The sequence below is a fragment of the Triticum dicoccoides genome, chromosome 1A, assembly GCF_002162155.2.
Source record: "Triticum dicoccoides isolate Atlit2015 ecotype Zavitan chromosome 1A, WEW_v2.0, whole genome shotgun sequence".
NCBI classification, from domain to species: domain Eukaryota; kingdom Viridiplantae; phylum Streptophyta; class Magnoliopsida; order Poales; family Poaceae; genus Triticum; species Triticum dicoccoides.
The window spans coordinates 426,607,335-426,627,252 of NC_041380.1; the positions used below are offsets into that span (position 1 = coordinate 426,607,335).

The following is a 19,918-nucleotide window of genomic DNA, read 5'->3' on the forward strand; positions in this document are numbered from 1 at the left end:
TTGAGGCCATGAAATCTGAGATGAGATCCATGTATGAGAACAAAGTATGGACTTTGATTGACTTGCCCAATGATCGGTGAGCCATTGAGATTAAATGGATCTTCAAGAGGAAGACGAACGCTGATAGTAGTGTTACTATCTACAAAGCTAGAATTGTCGCAAAAAGTTTTTCGACAAGTTCAAGGTGTTGACTACGATGAGAGTTTATCATTCGTATTTATGCTTAAGTCTATCCGAATCATGTTAGCAATTGCCGCATTTTATGAAATCTGGCAAATGGATAAACAAAACTGCATTCCTTAATGGATTTATTAAAGAAGAGTTGTATATGATGCAACCGGAAGGTTTTGTCAATCCTAAAGGTACTAACAAAATATGCAAGCTCCAGCGATCCATCTATGAACTGGTGCAAGCATCTCAGAGTTGGAATATACGCTTTGACAAGTTGATCAAAGCATATAGTTTTATACAGACTTGCGGTGAAACCTGTATTTACAAGAAAGTGAGTGGGAGCACTACAGCATTTCTGATAAGTATATGTGAAAGACATATTGTTGATCAAAGATAATGTAGAATTATTCTGCAAAGCATAAAGGAATATTTGAAAGGATTTTTTCAAAGAAAGACCTCGGTGAAGCTGCTTACATATTGAGCATCAAGATCTATAGAGATAGATCAAGATGCTTGATAGGTTTTTCAATGAGTACATACCTTGACAAGATTTTGAAATAGTTCAAAATGGAATAGTCAAAGAAGAAGTTCTTGCTTGTGTTACAAGGTGTGAAGTTGAGTAAGACTCAAAATCCGACCACGACAGAAGATAGAGAGAGAATGAAAGTCATTCCCTATGCCTTAGCCATAGGTTCTATAAAGTATGCCATGTTGTGTACCAGACCTATTGTATACCCTGCCCTAAGTTTGGCAAGGGAGTACAATAGTGATCTAGGAGTAGATCACTGGACATTGGTCAAAATTATCCTTAGTGGAATAAGGATATGTTTCTCGATTATGGAGGTGACAAAAGGTTCGTCGTAAAGGGTTACGTTGATGAAAGTTTTGACACTGATCCAGATGACTCTAAGTCTCAATCTAGATACATATTGAAAGTGGGAGCAATTAGCTAGAATAGCTCCATGCAGAGCATTGTTGACATAGAAATTTGCAAAATACTTATGGATCTGAATGTGGCAGACCCGTTGACTAAACTTCTCTCACAAGCAAAACATGATCACACCTCAGTACTCTTTGGGTGTTAATCACATAGCGATGTGAACTAGATTATTGACTTTGGTAAACCCTTTGGGTGTTGGTCACATGTCGATGTGAACTATGGGTGTTAATCACATGGTGATGTGAACTATTGATGTTAAATCACATGGCGATGTGAACTAGATTATTGACTCTAGTGCAAGTGGGAGACTGAAGGAAATATGCCCTAGAGGCAATAATAAAGTTATTATTTATTTCCTTATATCATGATAAATGTTTATTATTCATGTTAGAATTGTATTAACCGGAATCATAATACATGTACATAGACGAACAGAGTGTCACTAGTATGCCTCTACTTGACTAGCTCGTTGATCAAAGATGGTTATGTTTCCTAACCATAGACATGAGTTGTCATTTAATTAACGGGATCACATCATTAGGAGAATGATGTGATTGACTTGACCCATTCCGTTAGCATAGCACTTGATCGTTTAGTTTGTTGCTATTGCTTTCTTCATGACTTATACATGTTCCTATGACTATGAGATTATGCAACTCCCGTTTACCGGAGGAACACTTTGTGTGCCACCAAACGTCACAACATAACTGGGTGATTATAAAGGTGCTCTACAGGTGTCTCCGAAGGTACTTGTTGGGTTGGCGTATTTCGAGATTAGGATTTGTCACTCCGATTGTCGGAGAGGTATCTCTGGGCCCTCTCGGTAATGCACATCACTTAAGCCTTGCAAGCATTGCAACTAATGAGTTAGTTGCAGGATGATGTATTATGGAACGAGTAAAGAGACTTGCCGGTAATGAGATTGAACTAGGTATTGAGATACCGACGATCGAATCTCGGGCAAGTAACATACCGATGACAAAGGGAACAACGTATGTTGTTATGCGGTCTGACCGATAAAGATCTTCGTAGAATATGTGGGAGCCAATATGAGCATCCAGGTTCCGCTATTGGTTATTGACCGGACACGTGTCTTGGTCATGTCTACATTGTTCTCGAACCCGTAGGGTCCGCACGCTTAAGGTTTCGATGACAGTTATATTATGAGTTTACGAGTTTTGATGTACTGAAGGAGTTCGGAGTCCCGGATGAGATTGGGGACATGACGAGGAGTCTCGAAATGGTCGAGACGTAAAGATCGATATATTGGACGACTATATTCGGACATTGGAAAGGTTCCGAGTGATTCGGGTATTTTTCGGAGTACCGGAGAGTTACGGGAATACGTATTGGGCCTTATTGGGCCATACGGGAAAGAAGAAAAAGGGCCTCAAGGGTGGCCGCACCCCTCCCCTTGGTCTGGTCCGAATTGGACTACGGAAGGGGGGCACCCCCTTCCTTCCTTCTCCTTTTCCCTTCCTCTTTTCCTATTCCATATGGGAGGTGGAATCCTACTAGGACTAGAGAGTCCTAGTAGGACTCCACACTTGGCACGCCCCCTTCTAGGGCCGGCCTCCTCCTCCCTTGCTCCTTTATATACGGGTGCAGGGGGGCACCCCAAAGACACAACAAATGATCATTGATCTCTTAGCCATGTGCGGTGCCCCCTTCCACCATAATCCTCGATAATATTGTAGTGCTGCTTAGGCGAAGCCCTGCGACGGTAGAACATCAAGATCGTCACCACGCCGTCGTGCTGACGGAACTCTTCCCCGACATTCTGCTGGATCGGAGTCCGGGGATCGTCATCGAGCTGAACATGTGCTGGAACTCGGAGGTGTCGTAGTTTCGGTGCTTGATCGGTCGGGCCGTGAAGACGTACGACTACATCAACCGCGTTGTGCTAACGCTTCCGCTTTCAGTCTATGAGGGTACGTAGACAACACTCTCCCCTCTCATTGCTATGCATCACCATGATCTTGCGTGTGTGTAGGAATTTTTTTTGAAATTACTACGTTCCCCAACACAATGAGCGATAGCGAAGCCTTCAACCTTTTTTTTGAAAGCCCCACAACTAGCTATCTTATAGCAGATAAGGCAAGCCTACTCAACTAATCTCATGTAAACGCAGTTCGCTAAAATCCAAATAGAAAAAGACAATTACTTATTAAACATGTAGTTGAGTGCTCCGTCATTGTTCGGATCTTGACCGAGTCCGAGCTTCCCAAGCTCTATGCTGTTTGGGAACTCAGCAAGGGTCTTAACACCTTCTTGATTGACTATATTTGAGTCTTTGGGGTACTTTAGGATTATATTCTGCGCCGAAGATTTGTGCTTGTGGGCTAGGGTGAATATAGCAGACCAGTGGATCTGGTAGTTGACAATCGTTCGGACTTGGTAAAGGTTGTCGCAGCACCTGTAGTAGGACAGATGACTTATCGCGATGCCCGTGGACCAATTTACTATGTCTCTGTCGCTGACGTTGGTCAAAGAGGCCACGTGGATTGGCCTGGGTCTTCTTCGGCTAATGAGACCTCGATCCCGAAGCCTTCGGAGTATCTTTTTGATAGGCGCCTCTATCTGTATGGGGAATTCGCTGCTGAAAGATCCCGCCCAGTGTCCCCTTCCTTCCCCCACCGCCTTCCGACCAAAGGGAGTATACAATTTCTTCTTCAGGACACTCATGACCGATCGTGAGACTGCCTGTTGAACGCCTGATGGCACCTTGCTCTGACCTGAGCTATGCAACAACGAGACCCCCCTCGATCTTTGCCGGTTGTGCTTGACGGTCCCCCATAATAAGCTAACTTGGGGACTTTTTAGTCCATCTTTTCCAAGAGTCTCCGCTAGTTGAACCGCGTCCAGTAGACGACCTCTTCCGCTCATCCCCTTCGTCAGCTCTTTGATAGGGATACTATAACCTAGGTCCCTAAACTTGGAATGGATGGCGGAGCGTAGGTGGCAGGCCGTTATATGGATACGGTGCTTTACCCGTAGACGCTTCTCCAGCTCTCGCAAGAATTGTATGGGAGTCGTCCTCGGGGGGACTTCCCGAATGACCGTACCGGGGAATTCTACCGTACTCCGTGCAACTATGGTTGTTGATCCTGCGGAGCCTACCCAAAGGTTCAGACCGGATTGTAGGAAGTGGGTGATACGTTTTTGTATTTCTATGAGAAGAAATACGGCACCCACGATTCCCAGTAGTAAGTCATCGGCATATCGCGCGTAACAAATCCTTATTAATAAGGAATGGCTTTTAAAGGGGGCCAGCTTACGGGCCAGGCCTCTCTCTGACCTGATAACTAGTATCGCCTCCCCACCCAGCTCTATCAGCAAGCCCCTTCTTTTGCAATACTTAAGAAGGTCTCTCATGGCCAAATTCTTATTAAAGCCTTCTCTACCATTGAATTCGGCCTTCGGGGTCAACCCAGCGGCTTCTATGAGGAAGGCGGCGCAAAGGAGGCTCGAGGGCTTGTTAAGGAAGGCGGCTAGGGCCGCTGAAGGGGGGAAACGAAAGGCGTTTTCTGGTCTCCCCTTTGCCTGGGGGTGCTTGTGGGGGGGTGCCACGATGAAACAAGGGAATGAAAGGTCGCTTTGGGTTGGATGCTCTTTACCCTCCCCACTATGAGGGCTCTGTTGTCTTGGGGAGCGTTGAAGCTTGCTTCTTTTCCATACTTTTCTAGGTCATCAATACGACGACCTATTCTTAATGGAACCGATCTTATTTTCACTACAAGAGGAATTTCATGCTTCTGCCGGATCCTCCCTATCTCCTAATCGAGCTTCTGTAGGTAGATATTGCCTGGTAGGGCCGATAGTAGTACACTGTTTGGGATGGAGTCAGGTCCCTTCTCACCCCCTACGAGTCGTCCGGTGGAAAACTTTTTCTGAGTGGGGTAAAAGAACTTGGAATCGTCGATCTCTTCCTTCAAGATTGAGATGAATCGATGTCGGTCGATGGTGTGAAAACACTTCCTGATGTCGAATTCCAAAAACCAGCGAGAGGTTCCCCACTCTTCTTTGATCCGTCCGAGGGCCGAGTGGCAGCCTCGACCCGAGCAAAAGTGCGATGTGTCTGGAAACTCGGGATCGTAAATGGATTAGGGTACCATTATGATCGCCTCTTTCATGATCTTTTCTATGGGTAGAACTACTGTGAGCGGTCTAAACTTCGACCCTTCTTTCTTTCTTCATTTAAGAAAGGGGGAGCAAAGCCTGTTTTTTGCTCCCTCAATTGATAGATCAGGGCCCCTCCTGCCGGCCCGAACGAAAGGCTCTTTAAGGAAGTAGTCCCATCACTCTCGGGCCCGGCACCAACCAAGAGGAGGCGGGGCTCTCTCCAATCATTCCGAAGAGCCGAGATCTCGTAAAGGAAAAATTAGCTAGCTCAGTAGGTTTGGACCCGGGTGAATCAGTTCAGTGAAGGAAGGGAGCCTAAACTTAAGGCTTTTCCAAGCCTTGCCGATAAGCGCCTCATGGATCACTCAGTTCGCTCGTGGAGTTCTTAGATCAGTAGATCTGGATAGAGTCTCGCTCATAAAGGAAGAGTAGCGCGCTAGCGCGGCTCGCTTCTCTTTTCGACGCGGAGCTCGCTGCTGTCTTTTTAGCTTCAAAACTATAGGGCGTGCGTTAGCACTATGGCTTTACAGCCTCCCTTTGCTGGTTCCGAACTATCACTGATCCCAGAGATCAACCTTCAAACCTTTTTCTTTGATCTCAGGAAGGCTTTCTCGGGGAGAAAGCTGGTTGGGGAACTGCTAAACGACCTAAAAGAAAAAGAGGAGACTGACTCTGACCTTTCAAAGCCCTATCTCATCTGGTTGATAGTAGAAGGTACATACGATGATACCATGGACATAAATGAGGTCGAGCATATCTTTAATGATTTCAAACTAAAGCGTACCTAAAGCCTGCCTTGGATATGAAAAAGGGATTTGAGCCAGAAGAAGATGAGGATCTATCACCAGATGAGGAAATGGAAACAACTAAGTATTAGTTAGGTTTAGGTTCAGGAAATGGAAATGGTAACCGCGGCCCAAAAATGGTAAGGTTTTCTTTTCAAAGAAAAAGGAACACAAAAGTTTTGCAAATCCTTATCTTTCGGCTTTTTAAAGAAGATAGGCCATTACAAAAACAAGGTATAACAGTCGACTTTCCTATCAGGATTTTATAACCTGAATACCAAGGGACCACTATTAGAAGAGAGCATAATAAGTAAATGTCGACGCCATCTTTGACTTTTTGGATGGTCGGCGGCGCCATAAACTCGATAACCAGCACCACGGAGTCAAGAAATTCAACTAAATAGAATCCTAAAACAATCTTATTCGAGCACACACGGGACCCACAGCAATGAAATTCACACAAGCGGAAACCATCCGAGCAGAGAATGGAGAAGGGAAATATACTTGAAATTGTTTTTTTCCAAATGAGAAAGCCTTTGGCAAACTCCTTGCAAATCTGTTTTTGCCGGGAACAATAGACATATCTGCTCAGTCACAACATAAGGAACCCCCAATGTTCCTCAAAGCCTACCCGGCCTGACAGCTTTAGTTGAATGATCTGATCCCGAAGCAAGCTTTCTACTTAAATTGCTATGACTGGCCAACTAATGATAGGACTACCTATCTTGATGCTTTGAATCTGTATTCAGAGCTTTTTTCCAACTACCGGGACTACTAATTTCAAGTACAAAGCTCTCCTATGAATATGCTACTGCTCTTACTTTCTACCTGAATCCGAGCATTGAAGCAAGCTCTTTATCGCGCCATAACCGAGTCTCTCCTTGCAGCTCTGACCAATCCACCCATCATTGCAAATAACTGCTCCTTACTCTTTGATTGTATGTCCATTTTTGCTTGATGTCTAGCTCACCGGATCTGGTACATGAAAAAGCCATTCCTTTTCGCTTTCCTTCAACCACTCAGTATACTTTTTTATTGGAAGAGTCAAGCAAAAGCAATTAGTTTAGAAGGAAGACGAAGACCTAGGGGGCTTACGTCCTCATTTCACTCTTTTTGCTCCCGTGAGACACGACTCAACTACTTTTTACAATTGACAGGGTAGCCCGGAGGTCAGATGAAGGGTCTTCCCCATAAAGATAGATTAGTACTTGGAAGGTTCAGATGAAGGAAGGGCTGAAACAAGGCAAAAACTATTCAATGGAATATGAGCAATCCGTGAGAATAGCAAACCCCTATCTCTTAAAAAGAAGAAGATAGATAGGTCCACGAGTTGAGACAGAGAAGTTATAACTAATCAAGTAGGAGTTTACCCACGAGAGTCAGAGGCTGCATCATCGAAGGGGTATAGAAATAATTCAGAAGCACTATGGCCTGAAGCGAAGGGCGGGAACAAACGGAATAAATGTGTTCCAATTTATTCAGAGTAAGGACAGCAGCTGAGAAGGGACAAAAAAATAGCATAGACAAAAGGTAGGACCAGATCATGCGAAGAGCTCTTCGCCCTATTGATTAGGAATCTCGATCAGAAACCACCAGGCCATGTCTCCCGATAAAAAATGATCCCCACAATGGATGTCAGGCCTTGGCTTTATAAAATCTGATTGGATCCGCACTAGAGGATAAGAATATAGATAGGCTGACTAAGAAGATCTTCAAATTGTCTTACCTAAAAAGATGAGTTATTCAAAGGAATACCTGAAGAATAGAATAGAATAGAATAGAATAAACACATGGCACAGCTGGGTGCTAGAATAGTAGTTGATAGAAGTTCTAGTCACTTAAAAAATAACCACTGCTTAACTTAATTAGATCGTAGAAGATAAGCAAGCGGGTTCGGGCAGTTAGTACTATTTGAAGGTAAGAAGTTCGGGTAGTAAGGGCTAGGTTTATATAGGGGCTATATTTTTGAGAAACATATGGTCTTGCTCATTTCTCATCAAGGAATGGAGATTGGGTTGGTGTTTGGAAGGGGGATTCATTAAACTGACCTTGGCCAGCAAGCAGAAAAAGGACTGACGTCTTGGGGCGCGCTAGCGCGCGTACTCTTCTTCTGCGAGACTCCATCCAAATCCACCACTTACTTGTTGGTTGGTGTTCCATTCTGTTATCTTAGACTATGCTGCCTTCTTCAATTCCATTCTTCGTCTCCCTAGTCGAAGTCTTCTTGCTGGCCCAACCCAACATGCATTTTAGAGTGCCGTGCCAGGGCGATAGGCGCTCCGCCAGTCACGCATGTTCGCCAGAGCCTTTCTTGGCTATGTAAATATAGGGCCGGAATAAGTGCAATATCCTCAACAAAATGGATTAAGGTGGGCTTCAGATTTTTCATAATTTTTTTCTATCTTTTCATCAAGTTCTTGTTTGATCTGCCGCTATTATCACAATATCCCTCCTTTTAGGGTTAATGCTATCAATGGTGAATCGATCATTCGCTATCCTACGGAACGAGTAAAGAGACTTGCCGGTAACGAGATTGAACTAGGTATTGAGATACTGACGATCGAATCTCGGGCAAGTAACATACCAATGACAAAGGGAACAACGTATATCATTATGCGGTTTGACCGATAAAGATCTTCGTAGAATATGTAGGAACCAATATGAGCATCCAGGTTCCGCTATTGGTTATTGACTGGAGATGAGCCTCGGTCATGTCTACATAGTTCTCGAACCCGTAGGGTCCGCATGCTTAATGTTCTGTGATGATTTGTATTATGAGTTATGTGATTTGATGACCGAAGTTTGTTCGGAGTCCTGGATGAGATCGGGGACATGACGAGGAGTCTCGAAATGGTCGAGACATAAAGATCGATATATTGGAAGGCTATATTCGGACATCGGAAAGGTTCCGAGTGATTCAGGTATTTTTCGAAGTACCAGAGAGTTACATGAATTCGTATTGGGCCTTAATGGGTCATACGGGAAAGGAGAGAAAGGCCTCAAGGGTGGCCGCGCCCCTTCCCCATGGACTGGTCCGAGTTGGACTAGGGAAAGGGGGCGCTCCCTTCCTTCCTTCTCCTTCTCACTTCCCTTTTTCCTATTCCATGTGGGAGGTGGAATCCTACTAGAACTAGGGAGTCCTAGTAGGACTCCACACTTTGGGCGCGCCCTATGAGGGCCGGCCTCCTCCTCCCTCCATCATTTATATACGTGGCCAGGGGGCACCTCACAGACACACAAGTTGATTGTTTCCAGCCGTGTGCGGTGCCCCCCTCCACCACAATCCACCTGGGTCATATCGTAGCGGTGCTTAGGCGAAGCCCTGTTCCAGTAGCATCATCATCACCGTCATCACGCCGTCGTGCTGACGAAGCTCTTCCTCGACACTCTGCTGGATCGTGAGTTCGTGGGACGTCACCGAGCTGAACGTGTGCAGATCGCGGAGGTGTCGTACTTTCGGTACTAGGATCGGTCGATCGTGAAGACGTATGACTACATCAACCGCGTTGTCATAAGGCTTCCGCTTACGGTCTACGAGGGTACATGGACAACACTCTTCCCCTCTCGTTGCTATGCATCACCATGATAGATCTTGCATGTGCATAGGATTTTTTTTTGAAATTACTGCGTTCCCCAACAGATATGGGTGTAGTACACAGTATAGGTATCTACCACGAGATCGTAGCAATGAATATGAGATGTTCTATTGACTAGCCTGGCCTCGGTTTATATAACACACCAAAGGCCTGGGGTTTAGAGGAGTCCTTGTCTTGGGCGCCAAGTCTTGTGGAATCCTCCTTGTATGCGGCATGGGCTGCCCGAAGTGGCCCATAAGTGAACCGTCATGGGAGTCCTCGGCCCGATCCAGCTGGTCGGGAGACGACGTGGTGAGTACCCCCTAGTCCAGGACACCGTCAGCCGTCCACTAGCCGACGGCAAAGAAAGTGGCCGTTAGGTGCTTCTCGTTAGTGGGCCACCGTCCCTCTTTGCTGTCTGCTAGCAGATGACAAAGTTACTATGCCGACTGCTAGCAGACGGCAAAGAGCTAGCTGACGGCAAACATTATCTTTGTCGTCAGCTCTTTTTTGCCGTCAGTTTTCTTTAAGCCGATGGCAAAGACCTTCTTTACCGTCAGCTAGCAGACGACAAAGAGCTGGCTGACGGCAAAAATCCTGACTCCAGTAGTGTACTCCTGCTTTATGGTGGATTGCCTCGCGAGGAAGATGAGTATGAACTAGTACAAGGGTGAGTTGCCTCGTGAGGGCTCAGGATTCGATCCCTCTCTATAGAGATGTTCGCCCCTCGGGAGGCGGCTGCGGGAGGCCACTCCTCAGGAGGCCCTGATGTAGTTTGCCTCGCGAGGCGGGGGCCTTCTCGAGGGGCTTGACCGTCGTGTTGTACTCACGGGGCTCGCTCTCAAGAACATAATATCTTCTTTTACTGTGATAATCAAAGAGAGTAGGCGCATGCTAAGTAACATGCACAATGGGATTTTTATTGAACCTCAAGTTGTAAGTATAATTAGTGGTTGTGCCCTTAAGGAACTTATGGCGCTTCATGGCCTCAAAGTCTAAGGGTGTGTTTAGTTTCAATCATCAAGTGGAATGGCATGGGTCCGACCCGTACCTGGGCCTCGTTCCGGCGTTCGGTACATCGCTGGAACAGAATCAACCGGATCCCACCGAACGAATATTATCTGTATATGCGGAACCAAGCCATACCTCCAAATCGACCGGACCATAAGGAACGAACGGAACCTGCGTCTCTTCCCCCTCCCCGACTCGCACGCGCCCTCCAAATCTCAGCGCCGCCACACTCCCCCGACCCAGCGCCGGCTGTCCCTCACCTCCCCGTCGCCTCCCCTCTCGCTCGTCTTTCTTCCTCACAGTCGGCCATCCCGTGGCGCACACATCCAGGCAAAGAATGAGGAGCGGCCGTCCTGTCGTGGACACATCTGAGCGACCGTAGCTGCTTGCTGCGGGCAGCGGCTAAGGAGGAGTGGAGCAGCGGCTCGTGACTGGCCGGCGGCGGCCTCCCGGCCTCACCTGCTGCCGGCGGCTCCTCCTTCCTTTGCCTCTTCACAATCTATTATTTCTGAAGGCGCTCGAAGTGCAGCCTCGTGAACTCAGCCATCATGGTGCAGACCATCACTATCGACAGATAGTTGTTTCTAGCAGTGGTGCCTGAACTGATCTTTTGTTGGTGTGTGTGTGTGGTGCGTCATATGATCTTTTATGCTCTCTAATTATGATAGATTCTCGTTCTTTGATCTTGTGTACCTGTATTGCAGCGTCTATATGTACCTCTTAATGATATAATAAGTGTTCACTAGCATTCATTAGTTTTCTATCAAAATCTGATTCAGTGTGAATCTATCTAATCAAGTGAGATGAACAATTCCACTCCATTCTATCTCTCGAACCAAACACCAACATGTAACGGTTCCATTTTTTAAAATTGCTCCTACCAAACACAAGGACGGAACCGACCCGTGCTAGTGGAATGAAACCATGACATTCCATTCCACTTCATTCTCAAACCAAACACACCCTAAGTACTGAGTAGGTAGAATGGGATCATTAGGCCAAGGTGAAACACCCAGCTCCTTAGCTACACGGGAGGCATACATCCCACCATAAAAGTGATCACTAACAACGTTGTGTTGCAATCTTCATGCACCGATCTCTCCAAAATAATAAAATTTAATTTCTGTCAAAGCAGTGTGTATGAGGCTCAAGTTAGGGGCACATAGTATGCTGCAATCTTGCTTGCCCATGATGCATTTGCCATTAAATAGTGCAAAGTAATGAATTTATGGAAAATGAATACTTTTTATTCTACCTTGTGCCACTCCTCTATCCTCACCGTAACAAAGACTAGTAAAAAATGACTCATACTCAGATTTCAGTGGTTCCTCTAGCGAACCCCAATATGGAATCTTACATGCAACACAAAACACTTCTAGAGGAATGGTATAATAATTTAAAACTATATAAAGACTAGCCAACTCGCATCCAGGAGGCTCCTCTGATTGGGTCTTTGCTGACCGTTCGATCTGCCTTTCTGGTGTGTTAGAGCCGTTCAATCTTCACAGCAGTCAAACCTGATTTTCACCTACTGTTAGTTCTGGTTGGCCAATGACGAATGGGCTGGTCTCGTGCTCTGGTTGGCTGGGTCAGTCGTGGCCGCGTGCAGACGGTTTTGACCAATCCGCTCCACGCTTCCGCAGCCAATCCGCCTCGTCCCACTCCCGCACCAGCCGTCACACAAACCCTAGCCCTGTTTTCCCTCGATCCCCACAGCCTCCCGCTCCCCTCCTCCACCCCCCTCCTCGCCTCACCACGGCCTCCGCCCTGGAGCCCCGTCGCCGCCTCTCCTCCACCCCCTCCTCGCGTCGCCACGGCCTCCGCCTGCTATTCCTCCTCCACCACACTAGCCCCTCTACGTCGTCTTCCTTCTCTTCGTTGTCAATGCGGCCGCATCGACCGCTGGTTCCAGATCAAGCACGGGTTAGGCGAGCCCGGTGGTGGGGTGAAGGGGCAGGGGAAGAGGAGGTGGGCGACTAGGTGAAGGAGTAGGTCGGCCCTCCTGGAGGCGGCGCCGCCGCCCAGCCAGGGAGGAGGCCAGGCTCGCCTCTGTTTTGCCGTGAGCGGCGGCAGCGCCTATGCCTCCACCACACCTTCTTTTCCATGCCTCTTCCTTGGCATGACAGGCAGATTTTGCGGAGACCCCATGGTGAGCTTCCCCTTCGCTCCTGATCTCTTTTTCTACACACACATCTATGCATTTGTGATGTCTCTCTCTGCACACACATATCTACAAGATTTGTGTAGCCTAAATGCCTCTGTACCATGTAAGCAGGCCCAACCTAATGCACACCATCTGTCTGATGAATGGCTAAATGGTTTTTGTTGTTGTTGCCATATAGACCATTTACTGGTGTGCAGGATCCCTTCTAATTGGTGCTCTATGGGTGCTTTTGTTTTGTTGTAGAATAATAATTCAAGTGGACGGCCGATGCGCCTTGTTGTTTAGCGGTATGATCTATGATGGTCGGCGAAAGTATGTTCTATATTGCAAGGTGATGGGCTGCTGATTTTTGTTGCCCACTTCTGCTAATTTCTATCGACTTCTACTTAATCTGATATCTGTTGTGTAAGTAATGCACTAATTCAGTTCATGACACCAAGTTGCAGCTGTACAAAGTGCAGACTTTAAAATAGTTTAGAACAGAACAATTAGATGCTTTTAGTTCCGAGTGCATGGATGCTTTGGTCAATGGTTCGAAATGCATTGCCCATATAGTTTTGTTAACATGTTTGCTAGAGGGATCATAATGGTCTCCGAGTGGTTCAAAACTAAAGGCAGCACAAAGGTATCACATTTGTAATATATATCATGCATATGCAAGAGCTCATCAGTCTGGCGACCTAAATTTCTCCCCAACTTATCTCTTTTTGTTCAGTCCATAATTTCAGGTCCCCTATTGTTTCTGTTACCAAGGTTTAATCTTTATTTTCGTGTTGTGCAGACTATTGCCGCTGATGTCAAGCCTCTCGAGATCCGAGAGCCTCCTCCAACTTGCCCTCCCCACCAAGGATGACGTAGTAACCGCACGCAGAATTACCTACAACTTGAGTAGATGCACATTATTCACTTCATATTCCAATGGTTTTACTTCCACATCACATATTTGTTTATATTAAATCACAAAAAATTCATGAGCTTGCTTGGTTACTGTGGAGAAGGGCATTCTTTCAAGGAGCTGTAGGTTTTTTGAATATGCTCCCTATTGGACACTTTTTTTTGGTATGTACAAGATTTGTTGAGAATGGGTGTGAGAAAATTGACCATCCGGTGGATTTATACGCACGGTATGTTTAGTTTCAAGATAACTGATGGAACTACTTTATTCCTTGTTGTGTACTTATTTTAGAACATTATTCCTTTTTTGTACTGATTGAATGATCTGCTCACACCATGCAGGTACTCAGACATGGTGAAAGCAAAGACCGAAAGGTTTCGATTTAGATGATTTGGAGGTGCCTTGTCCATCTTCTTACCTCCAGGTCAAAATTAAGCAGATGTTTTATTGCTAAAGGATATGCTCTTACTATCTGAGATGGATGATGATGTGCGGTACAACCAAAAATTCAGAGTTGGGCTTTACACACTTCAGTGGGCAAGTGAATTCCCAGTTTTTCTTCTTTCCCCTGTTACTTCTCTATTGTACAAAGAGCAATGAGTTTATATTAGCTGATTCCTGAATGTTAGATTGGAATGCAAGAGTAGTATCACAACACGGGGGTGGAGACCTGAAGCGAAGCAGAGGGGCAGCAAACGAAGGAAATCAGAGTCGCGCTATTTCTATATCCTAATTCTGTGCTCTTATTTTTTTACATATTTAATTTACAATCTTGTGTTCCGAATAATTCTTGTGGCTTGACAAGACAGAGTGGAGGATCAAGGAATGAAATCAAAACATTTTTCTATTTAAATATATCCAAAGGATGATAATTGGCCGTGTCAAGATGAGTGCACAAGAAGGATTGTGAAAAAGAAAGGTGAAAAGGGTTCTGAGTGTTCTTTCCTCACTTTTCATGACATGAATATGTCCTTTAGTTCTTGTTATTCATATTAAAGAAAGCGAAAAGTAATAATTATGCATATTTTGAAAATTTGTGTTCTGCAGTTCAATCAACGAGACCATAATTTAGTGGCGAAACATATTAAACAGTACAGATGTTGCCCACACATGAGCGCCCATGGGGAAGCCCAGATCCATCATGTCGCTTTGTGTGGAAAGCGGTTCAATTCTCTATTTTCCCTGTATATAGAGTATCATGCTTCCACTATAGTGCTCATAGATCTTGTATGTGTATCGCCAATTTCATATGCAATTATTTTTTTACCGGAATAACATGTTAGGGCGCGACTATTCTAAGTTTAACATGTTATGTATGCAGACGCACAACAATAACAAAAGATATGGTTTAGTCATGCACATGACTACTAATCACAAAAAGAGTTAGGAACAAGTTTACTATTGTGATTTTCAGCAACCGAAATAGAAGTAGAGTTAACTAATGATTTTAAGCTACACTTTAGCCTTGTTCTGATAACTAGAGCTGCCATGATGCTGCTAAGTGCCTTGCTTACACCAGTTGAAATAACGCATGCTTGTCTTTTCTTTTGTTTGCACTGTAGGCAATGTGTGGTAGAAGCTGTAACGATGTAGAGTCCTGTATATTTTTAAAATTCATAATTGGCAGTGTCAATTTGTCATGTGTGATGGTGCATGAATCATAGTGAGCTTATTTCTTTGCACACTTGGTGTATCCTCTTAACATCTTCTGTACAGGTCGTAGAATGGAAAGATCAGTATGGTGGTACTGTATTGAATCAATTACATAGGCTTGGAGCCTCCCTTGATTGGACCCATGAGATAAACTTCTTATTTTCTTAGTTAAGAAAAATAGTGAAAACAATGTATTGTCTATAGTTCCAATTCCTAATGTGAACTTAATGTCAGCCTTGTGCGTCAGTGCTTTACAATGGATGAGAAAAGGCCAAAAGCTGTAATTTAAGCTTTTGCCAGGTTGTATAAAGATGGCCTTATTTATAAGTTAGTACTCTTGCCTTTCGTTGTGCCTGTGGTGCTTTACTTCTAAAAAAAATTATATTCTTCATCATGTCTTTGAATTGTCAGCCTATCATTTTTGTTTTTCTTGTGGATGTTTTGATCATTTGCTGGGATTATCGCCTTGTGAATTGGGATTGCATGCTTCTAACTGTGATTTCTGACAGACAGTTTGGTCTTGCATGCATGACTAATGTCATTTTATTTGTTGGATATGCTGTTTTATTAGGTTGATCATCTGGGTCTTAAAGAAGAAACTAAGCTAAATTAAGGTTCCTGGTTACAGCATGCACAATTTGGTGTCCTGATATCCTTTGTGTATCCTCTTGAAGGAGGATTGGGTGAGATTGTTGTTGCGACAAGAATTGGTACTAGGCTGGGTGACACAACAATAGATTTCATCCAAGGAATAACCAATTTAAATGTTCTGTTTCTTTGATGTTTACTCATTTCTCTTACCGTCGTTGCATCAAAACAATTGCATTTTCACCCTAAACTTCGTTGATTTGAGAATGAGATGTCGGATAAACTACTCTGAAATGGTTGGTTCCCTTCAAACAATTTATTAGCTAACTAATTTTTGCTGCTGTTGCACATGATACAATTGTACTATGTTGTTGCCATATTGCCTTTTATGTGAGCTTAAGCATACAATCAATTAAACTTTTATTAAGTTCTTACCGTATTTATTTGCTCAAACACAGTTACTAAAAAATGCAAATATTTTTAACTGCCATGCAACGGGTCATGTTATACAAATATTTTTTTGGCGTAACGGGTTATACAATTTTTTTTCAACTTGGATCTCGCAGTGTGATAAACATATTTTCAATATAGCATGGTTATCGAATGTGTTCTTGCAAAATGAAACTATTTTCATCGAAAACATGGCTTTAGCGGGTCTCTGTGCCATTTGGCGCAACGAGTCAACTAGTTATTATAAAGGTTAGATGAAGCTCTAGACTCAAAGAGAATGAAATTTAAATTTCTTAGTGAAAGTCTCTATAAGGTTGAGGTGTTGAATGCACTCACCTGCGATGAAGGGAGCGAGCTCGGCATTGTGGACATATTGCTCAAATTCTTCCTTGATACCTGCACTTGCCATGAACTCGTTACACGGCCATAGGCATGATTTGATATCGGCGTCCCGTGTCGAGCTTGCACTCGGCTCAACATAAGACTGTCGTATCAAGCTACTGCTCGATGATGCCTCCGAGGACCTCCTCCTCGAAGAACTCCTTCCAAAGAGATACATTTTATTCATGTACTCCCTCCGTCCGAAAATACTTGTCATCAAAATGGACAAAAAAGGATGTATGTAGAACTAAAATACATCTAGATACATCCTCTTTTATTCATTTTGATGACAAGTATTTTCGGACGGAGGGAGTACAAGTTTTTGAAATTTTTGGGTCACAAATTTTTTTGTCAACAAAACTTCATAAGGTTGATAGCAACTACTCATAAGGGCGTCTAGAGACTATATCAAGCATTCAAACTATTTAGAACTCTAAGAATTTAACCTACAAGCTCCATTTTATGTCGCGGATCGAGCCCAACCGAAGGCATGCTACACGACCTCAAACACCATCCTCACCAAAGAAATCATGATCACCTCCATCATCACCCCCATCCACACAGCCACCATCACCACCATCCACAATGTTGTTGTAGTACTCGGCAATCCTCCCCAATGTTCAAGAAAGCGTTTTTAGGCGCCGCTTAAGCGTGTTTAAGCGTTGAGCGACAGCTAAACGCTTCGCTTCTGGCCTAGGCGCAACTTTTAGCGTTAAGCAGAAAAAAGCGTGATTTAGCGACCGGTTAAGCGCTAAGGGCTGGCTGAGCGGCCGCTGCGCGCACTTAAATGATAGAAAAGCGAAGAAGGCGGTCCAAAAGTCAGGCGGGAGCTAAAATAGCCCACTTATGTGGATGAAGACTGATCCTGCTGTTGCTGCTTGAGTGCTGCTGCTGCCATTTATCTTCTATATGCTCATTGCCTCATTCTAAGACAATATTATGCATTTATGCTTGCTGTGTGAACCACTGAACCTTATCCTTATGTGTTATCTGGCTATTTGTTGTGGTGTGTGAACCACTGAACCTCAACCTTATATGCTATTTCAGATTTTTAGTTACCTATGTGCTATGTTTCCTGTCTTCTTGTGCATATTATTCAAAAACAGCCAAATTCTGGTCAATTTAAAAAAACGCTTAATCCCGGTTAAGCAGCGCTTAAGCGGCTATTGCTCTAAGCTGTGGCCTTCCGCTCCGCTTACGCTTACCGCTTTCTTGAACATTGATCCTCCCCCAAAACCGGTCTTTGATTGACCCGTTCCAAGTTCATCCAAGCGTAACACAAAGCTACATCATCATCTTGGGAATAGTTGTGCGTCCTTACTCTGGAGCTTCATGGTTGATTGTGTCTCCACGAGATCATCAACCTCTTCGGCCTCACCCAATTCGGCATTGGCCTCCTCCACTTTGGTCTCGGCCTCCACTTCGCCCTCTTGATGATTGAACATCGAGTCATAGTTGAGATTGTCAAGCCCAAGCATATTCGACTCCTCCAAAGACAACAATAATTTCAGCCGTGTTCATCTACGCACCACGACAAGAACAACAACAACAATATTCATCACCCTATGGTCGTAAGAAATGCCAAACAATGCACCGACTAAAATGAAAAGACATTTTTTTTACCTTGATGGCATTTCATCGACCACTTGGTGGCCACGGCCCTTATTGCCGGCAGCAGCGGACGGACACGCCAGAGGAGTGGTCGTAGGGGTGGTCGAAGACGAGGTCCGAGGCGCCGGACGAGGACGAGGCACCGGAGCCACCTTCTTGTCCTTCTTATTCGCCACCTCCTCGGCGAGCGCCGGTGCGGCCGCCGTCAGCTTCCTTGCCCGCTTACCGACGGTTGGAGCAGCGGGACGGCAGCCTGCCGTCGCCGGAGATGCAGCGACCTTGCTGTCAGCGGTAGTTGCCGGTGAGGTGGCTCCAAGGAGATTTTTTGGTGCCCAAACTTTTTTTAATGCAGGCGGCGGCTTGGTGGTCGTTTCTGACAACGATGCGTTGACGACGATGGCCGGCGGGGTGGCGAAAGGGTCTTGCCTCTTCATCCCAACAGGAATCGTGGGCATCGGTGGTGGTTGCGCCGAGTAGGGGTCCAATTAGCCACCTATTATCCTCCACGAAAGGATTATACAAGATCGGTTAGAGATGCTCTTCGGAGTTAAATTATAAGGGATCGGCTAGAGATGCTCTCACACCTCAGTTATAATATGATCAAGTGCATTTTCCGGTAAAAAAAATCCACCGTAGTTTTCCCCAAAGAAGAAAAAAGTCACTAGGAAATTTGTCTTATATAAAGAAAAATATTGCAATCTCAAGTGTGTTGAACTCATCCCCCGCAAAAAAATAAACCGTGATGAACTCATGATGCCTACGATGATTCTCATCAACATGGATTTTGTTTAGCACGGCTACTCCTCACGCATGCTTGAACATCTTCATGCTCAGCCAATGCAGGTACACAGCCACGATTATGACAGGAACCGTCAGGGGCACAAGCAAGCAGTAATACCTGGAAAACAATGAACAGATCAGGCGGAGCAATAACGCGGCAATCTCAAAACGAAAGTGAAGTACTAGTGCTCCAGGTGAGGTGAGTAGATATCATTGATGGCACCTGTCGTTCTGAACGGCGAGCAAGAACCAGTTGTCGGACGGCGCGAGGGCCTTGGACCAGACGGCGACGTAGAGGAAGCCGGCGAGGAGCGTGACGCCGAGCGCGACGAAGGCGGACCCCATTACAAGGTTCGCGGGGAGAGGCATGGCTCCGGTCGGTCGATCTATCTGAATCTGAAAGAGCAACAAAGTGAAGAAAGGAAAATGTGTCTTCTGAGGCATTGCGCCGAACAGCTTGTGTGCGTTTAGACAGAGGAGGGAGGGGCGGACGGGCTTGACGCAGCAACAAACCTGCGCGGGGGCGGTCGGAGGGCACCGGCGGCAGCAGCTCGTCGGTCTGTCGCTGGCGCTCTCGGCCACGAGTCCAGAAAAGTAAAAGGGAATCACCGTCAGCGGCCGCCGCTCCCCAACGCCGAGGCCACGCCGCACGCCGGCCGTCGTCTGCTGCCTTCTATTTCAGGTGAAAACCCCTATCTCATCTACCAGCATACTGCATACATACGCGGGCGCTATAAACGATGCCTAGGACAAGCGAGCATAGCAAAGCACGTAGCCCAGTTTTCATAGACT

The 19,918-nt window shown here is 45.3% G+C and overlaps 1 protein-coding gene and 1 long non-coding RNA gene across 3 annotated transcripts; one reads left to right on the forward strand and one right to left on the reverse strand.

Annotated features, from left to right (window-relative positions):
* Positions 1-12,265: 12,265 nt before the first annotated feature.
* Positions 12,266-15,662, forward strand: LOC119277096. Of its 2 annotated transcripts, XR_005136940.1 has the most exons (6): positions 12,266-12,753; positions 13,012-13,099; positions 13,550-13,892; positions 14,005-14,204; positions 14,293-14,582; positions 14,711-15,662. It is a non-coding gene; the product is annotated as an uncharacterized LOC119277096 (long non-coding RNA). The 2 variants fall into 2 exon arrangements; XR_005136939.1 differs by having other exon boundaries at positions 14,005-14,582.
* A 3,213-nt stretch (positions 15,663-18,875) lies between these two features.
* On the reverse strand, positions 18,876-19,815 carry LOC119277116. Its single transcript, XM_037558341.1, has 3 exons — positions 19,640-19,815; positions 19,350-19,522; positions 18,876-19,244 (listed from the first exon to the last, which is right to left on the reverse strand). Exons 2-3 carry the CDS (start codon positions 19,493-19,495, stop codon positions 19,151-19,153), a joined length of 240 nt encoding a protein of 79 aa, XP_037414238.1. The 5' UTR covers positions 19,496-19,522; positions 19,640-19,815; the 3' UTR covers positions 18,876-19,150.
* Positions 19,816-19,918: the final 103 nt, after the last annotated feature.

What these genes read in the sequence shown, in the direction of transcription:
- LOC119277116 (XM_037558341.1), bottom strand. Translation starts at nt 19,495, where the DNA reads ATGCCTCTCCCCGCGAACCTTGTAATGGGGTCCGCCTTCGTCGCGCTC. An exon ending in CTCGCCGTTCAGAACGACAG is followed by an intron (nt 19,245 to 19,349) that starts GTGCCATCAATG and finishes ATTGTTTTCCAG; the next exon opens with GTATTACTGCTTGCTTGTGC.